Raw genomic sequence first — 8,966 nt, forward strand, 5'->3', positions numbered from 1 at the left:
TGAAGTGTTGTAATGTTGGCAAAAAAGGCTTTTTCCACCCCAAATTTTCCAAGTTTATCTTGAAATAATTCTGTTACTGCGTGTTGAAAGAAAAACAGTTAACAAAGGAAAGTTACTTTCTATATTAAGAATCTCTCAGCAGTATGTAATTTGTGTTCTACCCCCAGCATCACAGACACAAAATATATTATCACTGAGAAGTAATAACACTAATTTGAGTAAGAGGTAAACACTAGAAGTGACTTTATAAAGCAACATTTTGCATTCTGAAAGAGGAAAATTTGTTGAAGTACTTGCGTAAGCCAAGCTAGAGATGCTATAGTGAACATTCCTTCCTCCTTCCACTACTGAAGAAAAGCTCAACTTCCACAAAATTGGTTTTTTTTTAATACATCACAACTGCTTCTAAATACTTATTTACCTGGATATTTAACACTCCAGCTTAAATTTTAGATGTTTTCCTCATCCAGACACCTTCAGTCTCCTTAGGAAAGGAAGAGTACAAGCTTATGTCCAATGCATAAACAATATAATAAATGAATATGCAGCTTTAGTTTAGGGCAGAAGAAAATAAGCTGAAGTTTCACAACTTGATCTTTCACTGAAGAATCTCAACAAGGACGTTAGGCAATCTGTCACACAGTGGCATTACAACACATTTGTCGCATTTGGCTTGTTAAGTATTACTAATGACAGAGAGAGAATGTCATATTAGCAGGACAAAAAGCACTCATGAAGTTCATTCTCCCTCTTCTCTGTATTTACTACAAACAGAGCAAGTTTTGAATTTATTTAGAATTTGGAGAATTTTTGGTAAATGCTGATGCAAAACTGTATGGGGAGAATGGAGAAGTAATTTCTTAGGGTAACATCAAGTTGCAGAAAAAAAAAGAGGAAGGTTGCACATAAGTATGTAAAACAAAACATTCTCACGCAAACTCAAGCACAACATAAAAGTAACATATGAGCGTTACACTTCAAGTTAAAAAAGAACATTTTGTGACGTGTAGTATTACAGGGATGAGAAAGAACATACTGGGATCACATCTGCATTTGCAGGCTTCTAGTCACCTGACATAAAGCAGGAGGTAGTTTTAAAAAATCCTCCCCTAATTTGTACACTTGTGGATTCAGAAAGCAGCGTTAAATATAATTGCATGCTGCACAAGACTCCAAAAGAATGTCAGCCCTTAAATCAAATATATACATTTTTAATATCTGAAATATTTACATGGTGGAACCTTTACACGATCCCATTTGTTAAGAACAGTGTTTTCAAGTGTCCTCTCCAGATACAAAGAACTAGTAACTCAAGGTCATAGTTATGTTTTCTGAACAGGTCAACCTGTATCCTTCAGTTAAATACAATATAGAGATACTGGAACATCTTTACTTAATTTGTTTGCTATTAAGAATTGTGTTTAAAAATTAAAAATGTTTTTGAGACAGTTTGCTCCCTGGAACACAGTCCTCCTGCAATCAAAACAGCTCACAGCACGTTATCGATTTGTCTTCTTACCCAGGTATGAGATAAAAAATGCAGTTTACAGTACATCTCATCATTTATACCATATCGGCCTATTTATAAAAACCCATACAAACAAGGCAGGAAAATATCACCCTCTTTTTGTGGACAATAGACTGCTTACAGTAGAAAACAAAAGTCGGGTCTAGTTTAACAGTATGGATAAAAACAAGACTTAGGCTTTGTTTGAAAACTTACGGTTTGTTTTTTGTCAACTCCTATGATCAGTTACATCCAAACAGGTATTTTTTTTCTAAATACTAAAAAAATGTTTTTAAAAATAATTTCTTTAAAAAAAATTCTATCTGATTATTTTGGAGACAGAAGGGATAATAGGGAAGGGCTAAAATGGAATTGAGCAGAAGATATCCTAGGTTTTAAAAAAAAAAAAAATCATTAAATAGCACTTATTGAATTGAGGTCCTGCTCTTGTTTTAACTGAGCAAAGAATAAAAAACTTCCTGCAATTTGCACTTTCTAGGAAAGAAGCTGAGCATCTGCAGGAGATTAAGTTCCCAGCTTCATTAGTAATTCTACATTGGCAACAAAGTACCAAGACTACTGCTGGTTCACGTCAGAATGAAAAGGCTGAGGGAACTCCTTTACCAGAGTCAGATGAGGGGACCAAATGAACACACAAAGCTGTTCTGTGAAAGCAGCTCAAGCCACTTATTTTTAAATTCTGTTCTGATCACTCCTTAAATAAAAAGAGGGGGAGTATGCAAAAAAAAAAAAAGCGCTGATAGATTTGCAGTAAAATCATTTGTCTTCATCTGTAACTGATACAGTTCCACATTAAGTGCAAATGTTTTGCAAAACGGGCTTTTTTTTTTTCTCTTAATATTTACAAGAATCAGAGTAACATAACAAAATTACCAGAGAGCGTGTACAGTAGCTGCAGCTTGTAAAACATACCGGTAAATGTACCTTGTGAATTATAAAAAGAACCAATGCAGGATTCCAATAACTAACTGAGAAGGGTAAAGGGGGCCTCAAAGCAGAGGACAAAAAAAATTCACATTTTCTAAATAAAAAAATACAGGTCTCAAGTCTCTGAGAACAGAGAAAATTCAAAGTCTTTGAATGACGGGGAAAAAAAAAGCCCAAAGTTGAAATGGAACCCTAGAAGCAAGGAGAGTGCTTTATTTCACTAGACCAATCTTCTTCGCTTCTGTCTCGTATATCAACAACCTCCACATTTTGACTATGAAAACTTCAGCTTCTTCATCTAGTACCTGTAAGAAATACACATTTTATAGATTACTTTTTAGGTCAGGCGTTCCAGACACATCAGAACAACAAAGTGGAGGTAGTGTACTCCAAGCTAAGCCTTTGAGTGAGACACTGGATAGAACTTCAGTGAATTTGTCTGTCCTGTATTTATCACCTGACTTGACTAGGCTCTAATTACACACTTGTATAATGCAGCTGTTGAGCACTAAGAGATAAAAGTACCAGTATCCTAGTCTCCAAAAGTGGTTTGGGAAGAGGCAGAGAAATGGCAGGGAAGTGGCTTGGGAAGAATGTAAGAACAGGACATACACGTGTGGTATTTTCCCTTAATTCTCTCCTAGTCTCTGCTCATTTTTAGCTTGGAACTTCCTTGGATATTTATTAAGTAATCCCTCGATGGATTTCTCTTCCTTCAACTTATTATCCAGGCTTTTCCTGAATCCATGCAAACTTTTAGCATGCACAGCATCTCTCAGGAAGTTCCCCAGGTCACCTACTAGTCACACCAAGAACAACCTACTAACTTCCGCTATGAATCTGGCTCCTACCAACTTTGCCTCCAAGTTTCCTTATTGGAAGAGAGTGAACAATGAGCTTTTATTCACCTTTTAGTGTATGAAAACATGGTGAAACAGTAGTATTATTTCATGAAGTTTCTCTCTTCCCACACCAGGCAAAAAAAGAACTTTTACTCTTCTGGAGAAAAATCACCTTTTGCTCATTAATTAGGAACAGACCTACAAAACCACTAGTTATAAAAATCCAATTACAACAATGAGAAGGAATAAAAGTTTATATTTCTGATACAGTTCTGTTATTGTTGATTCTTACCTCTACTGTAGGGACAGAATCTTTGTTCCACATTTCTGAATACTGAGAAATTCTGAACAGGGATCAGTAATTTCTACCTAGATGCTGTAACTGCAAAATCATGCCTGTGCTAGCATGATCTGTTTAATCAAAACAGCCTTCATATCTAATGCATGTTTTCTATGCATGTTCTATGAACGCCAAATATTTCTGTTATGGACTCCTGCTATTTCGCACACTGACTATTAGCTTCAGGATAATGTAGAAGGTATATCAGTTACACAATGTCTGCTTACCATGGCAACATCATCCAGTATGCTCTGTGGTGAGCTGTGAGCCATAACCTGAAAGAAACAAATGTTTTTAGACTGAAAACTCAGAGTAAACCATATAAACACCTTTGGATAAAAACCAGTTACTTCTCAAGGATTTTGAATGCTTTGCACACGCAAAAAGTATTTCCAGTTAATTAGTTCCCAGTATTAGCCAGGGCAAAAATCAGTATTAAACTGCATAAGATTCCATCACAGTGAGTGCTAGTTTATGGCTAGTTACTGAAGAACAAGTTCCAGGAAGCTCCAGAGATTCAACAGGTCCTATATTTGCTGGCTATTCTTGCATTTCCAATTAAGCTCTCCTAATTTAATGAATAAGCTCCCCTTCCTTCAACAATGAATTCCTAATGGAAGACAAAGGCAAAATTCTCCCTCTATCACTCTTCATAACTGAATTTTCCATCTGCCTGTTAAGTATTTCAAATTTTTTTTTTTTTCAGAACCAAATTAAGTTCTTTCCATACTAGAAAATGGCATTTATTTTTTTAATATATATAATTTAAGCTTGGCAAATATTCAAGTTCTGCTCTTCACTTTCTACTAACCACCTGTGCCACAAAACTATCACTTGCTTTGCCTCTCATACGGTAGCCCGAAAACATAAAGTGAGACAAGCCATTATAAACCTGAGTACCATGAAAGCTGAAGTTTTTGAAATGCCCTATTGATGAAAAGCCATAGAGTTGTCATGACAGATTTTAAAAGTTACTAGAATTTAGTTTGTAATTTGATGGAAGAAGCTACAGAGTTTAGTTTAAACAAGTCATGCAGCAGCTAAAAGGTATAGCAGAATGACTTCTAATGCTAACTCTAAAATCTTAGTATTTGCTTACTATTAAAGCAACAACAGCATCTAAAAAGCTTTTTAAGAAGTTAATCTAGTTAATCAAAAAATGTATATAAAATCAAGCTGCTGGCTTTTTTTCCCTGGATTCACACAAATCCTATTTTTAAGTTAAAAATGTTAATGGCCAATGAGATATTAACTCTGAAATCTAATGATAAAACTATCAGTTAAAACAGCTGCTCTTGTCAACTGCTCATTTCTTCAATCCAGTTCCATATGTTTATCTAACAGATAATAGAGAGCATCTAGCACGTGCATAAGCATTAAAGGAGGTAACTTGTAAAACATTAGGGTTCCAAGTACACCAACTGTCTCTGCTGACCAGTATCACAGACTACAGAGAAGCTAAGAACAGACTGCCTTCAGTTAGATACTCCAGTCATGGCTGCAGCTTAAGTAGGTAGCAAAAGGAAGTGGAAGATACTAACCTTAGAACAAACGAAGTCAACTAGCGTGGCTTCTTCTTCACCAATATATTCTATTATTTTCTTGTTGATCCACGGTCTAATTCGACGTTCCATTAGTGTCTGGAAAAAGAAAAGGAAAAAAAAAAAACACAACCATAATTTCCATAAACTACTGCCTTAAAACAATACTGCCACAAAGGCACCTAGAAGACCCAAACAACTGTTTAGCAAAAAGATACATTTTGCTATCAATGAGATAACCCTTCGTGATTTGGCATCTGCAAGTATTTCTGACAGCTATTCAGACATGTTTTTACAGGACCTTTTTCCCCCCTTCCATAAAAATGCTAGACAATTTGTAGCAACAATTCAGGAGACCAAACAAAAATAAGCAGGAATACTCAGAATAAGTATTATATATGGACAAGAAATACAGTACTCAAGTTTCATTCCATTTGATGATGATGCTCCAATCCACTGGGGTCCCAGGAGCATTGTTTTTCTATTCAATTCCAAGGACCATTTGGAAAAAATATGCTTTTTTGTAAATGGTTAAAAGAAATCAACTTACTGAATCCACAATTGACCAGTCAAGAGGATAAGCAAAGAGCTCTGGTTTTGCTGTGGGAATCTTCTCAATAAGGCTCTTAATATGTTTGCGTTTTTCTTCTGTATTGACACTTCCTTTGATATTGCTTTTATCTTCTTCTCCATAATCCAGGGGAACAAGCTTCCTTTTCCGCGGCACATCATCACTGTCTTCGTCATCAAATTTATTGAAAACACTATCCACAGCAAGCTTCTTCCGTTTTACAGCATTGGGCTGATTAGGACTATTGCAGGCACCTACCACCCAAAAGACAGAATAACATATTCATAAACTGCAACTGAAGCTAGTTTGCTGTTCACATATTTCTGGAGGAATATCAGTTTATGTGTTACATAAATGTCTGTGAATGCCTAACATCAGCGTTTTAATCTCTCAAACTCTGTTATAAAAATTGCAAAAGAGGTAAAGATCTCAAACTGAGTTTATTCAAGATTTTTGAAAAATAGGGTCTTCTTTCTCTGCCCTGAAACCAATTAGCACCCTCACTGAGGGAGGACTATAGCATAAGCTCAAACCTTAGCAGAGGCAGAGCACAGAAATGAAAGGTTGCAATGAATCTAGCAGTAGGAAAAGCGTTAATCAGCTTAATACCAGCCTCTCTTCATTCAAGATCTAACACAGTGTGAGCTCAAACTGCAGCCCCAGTATAATTTAATCGAAATAATAAATAATAAATGCACAAACCTTCTGGAATACAAATATCCTTAGTTCTGCTGCTCAGAAAAAAATTTTTTTAAAAACACCAGGAAATTGCAAAAGTACTAAAGAACTCTACACTCATGTTCCATTCACAATTGTCATCAATTCATTGTGCTACTCTAAGAGGAAGAAAAAATAATCTAATTATCAGTTTTCTTCTTTTAAAAGAGTCTTTGTGAATAAACATAAGAAGTATCTAGGGCTTAAGTCTAACATATACTTACACCAATGAAAAGTAGCAATGAGTTTTAAAGGAGGTATTTAGAGAACTATTAAGGTGAAAAAGCATGTGGAAATCACTAATCCCAGCTCAGAGCATTCCTAGAAAAATTAAGCCTTGAGGGTGCCAAAACTTCCCTCCCTTTTTCCCCTCCAGATTTTGGAAGAGAGATCTATAAAAGGTATCTTCTGGATAGGAGAAATCAAGCAGAGCATTTAGATAACAACAACTTGACAGAAGTATGTCAAAACATACAATATATTTGGAAAACTGTGTGGCTACTCAGCTTGGCATTTTTTTCATTCTGATCCCATATGGAACATTAAAATAAAATGTAAACTTGCCCAATTTGAGGCTAAGTCCTATTTTGGGCCGATGCTCTTCCGGCTGCTGTTGATCAGGTGAATTTTCATGAGGGATAATAATGCCACAGGGAGATTCATCACCAGGTGTGTTAGGGGTTGCATTTCCACTAGCAGAAGAAACAGATGGGGCAGAACTAATGGGTCGTAAAGTTGGTTTAAGGCAGGGCTTTTGTTCAGGCTCCTCCTCCTCTTCCTCCGGCTCTTCTCTTTTTTCCTCTTTTTCTGCCTTTTCTTCCTCTTCCTCCTCAGACTCTGGCTCCTGTTTTATTTGTGGCTGCCTACGCCGCTCAGCCTCCTGCTCCATCTACAATGAAACAGACAATTAGCAAAAAAGCAGCTTTCTCAAAAACAGCACTGTTTGAAAAGAATCTAAAGATCCTCTGGTTCTTAAAGAAGTCTCTGTTAGTCAAGAATACATGCAACTACTGCCATTATAATCAGAAATACTGATTAATCCAAATTTGTTTTCGAACTTCATCCAAACATACATCTGGAAAGTTATTTTTTGTTTCCAGTGTTCTTACTGCTTCTCTGGACTTCTATTTAAGAAAAAGTGAACAAGAGCAAATATTAACTATCAGATCTCTTACACAGTTTTGCACAATACTACTAGAATACCAAGGGCTCTTTTTCTCCTGTCAGACCAACAGCTACTTACCCTCTGGAGTTCTGCATCTGGATCTGGGTGTCCTTCTGCCAGAAGGCGTTGCCTAATTTCTTCTAATTCTTCCTTTTCCCTTTTCCTATCCCGTTCATCTGCTTCCATCTCTTTCTCCCTGTCTCGTAGCCTCTTCTGAAGAGCACTACCCCTACAAAAGATACGGATTTTGTACTTCAAAGAACATTCCAATGAGAACCTTGTACCACAATACAAGAAATACCTGATACAGATGTATTCTCCCCTAAATGAAAATACGATTCATAAGAGCATCTGGTGTCCTCCATTTTTGTAACAGAGGAATCTAACCTACCAGTTCCCTACATTACTATACAGAATTTACCCCATCACATTAACCAGATGTAGAGAACATGACTGCCAATCTTCTTAGAAAAAGAATCAAATTATTTTATATGTTTTCACTTGACAAGAACCAGTTCTGCTAGATTAGTTTGATGCAAATTTTAGTTAGTCCCATGATGAAAGATCTTCCTCATCCTTTACAGAGTTAATGAGCTTTTTCTTTGTACAATTTACAGCTTATTTGTAGTGACTTTTTTTAGAGGCACACTTGATCCCTTCTCTCTGCTCCCACTACCTTATTTTGGCATTATACTGACCTCTGCTCCGCCTCACTCACAAGTTAAGTGATAGGAAGGAGCAGCTACTCCCAAACATTAACAAGCAGCAGTAAGGAGTTTCCCTTTTCCCTCTGGCACTTATCAAGTGACACTGAAATAATTTAGATAATTATATGACCCTTACATCACCATATAATCACTTAAATACAAGCTCCATAAGCCTCTGCCAATAAACCCCACAATTCTGTTAAAATAAACAATGAAGATTTTCTTGTTAGGAATCAATACAAAGACATACCTGTAGTATTTTGGATCATCTCTGTCATCATCATAATCTTCTAAGAATTCTTTTAACCGTTTGGCTTCTTTTGCCTGCAAGAAATTGAAACATAAGTAACGTTATGAAATTATATTTCTGGTTTTCTTTCCAAGAGTTTAAAACTTAGTAATATTATTAGTAAATTAATTTAATATCTGCTATGCTTCAAACTAAAAATACAGAAAATGGAAAGGTTTTGGAATTGCATCCTCTTCCAGGGATATGTCAACTTGCTATCATACGTTCAATAGCAGACAGTACATCCATTAGGTCCACTGGAATAATGTCTCTGATTTGCAGACTACTGTTCTGTTATTAGCATTTCAAAGGGTTTTTAAATACACACACCACCCACCC

At 36.1% G+C, this 8,966-nt stretch overlaps 1 protein-coding gene across 1 annotated transcript; it reads right to left on the minus strand.

The window, feature by feature from the left end:
* Positions 1-2,347: 2,347 nt before the first annotated feature.
* LOC104073207 (RNA-binding protein 25) lies at positions 2,348-8,662 on the minus strand (the record flags this gene model as incomplete). Its single annotated transcript, XM_009572903.1, has 7 exons — positions 2,348-2,760; positions 3,865-3,912; positions 5,179-5,277; positions 5,729-6,003; positions 7,031-7,355; positions 7,710-7,860; positions 8,589-8,662. Coding segments are annotated over 7 exons (1,065 nt in total), but the record flags the coding sequence as incomplete, so codon positions are not given.
* Between the last annotated feature and the right edge of the window lie 304 nt (positions 8,663-8,966).

This window comes from Fulmarus glacialis, unplaced genomic scaffold (genome assembly GCF_000690835.1).
Source record: "Fulmarus glacialis isolate BGI_N327 unplaced genomic scaffold, ASM69083v1 Scaffold11012, whole genome shotgun sequence".
Taxonomy (NCBI): Eukaryota; Metazoa; Chordata; class Aves; order Procellariiformes; family Procellariidae; genus Fulmarus; species Fulmarus glacialis.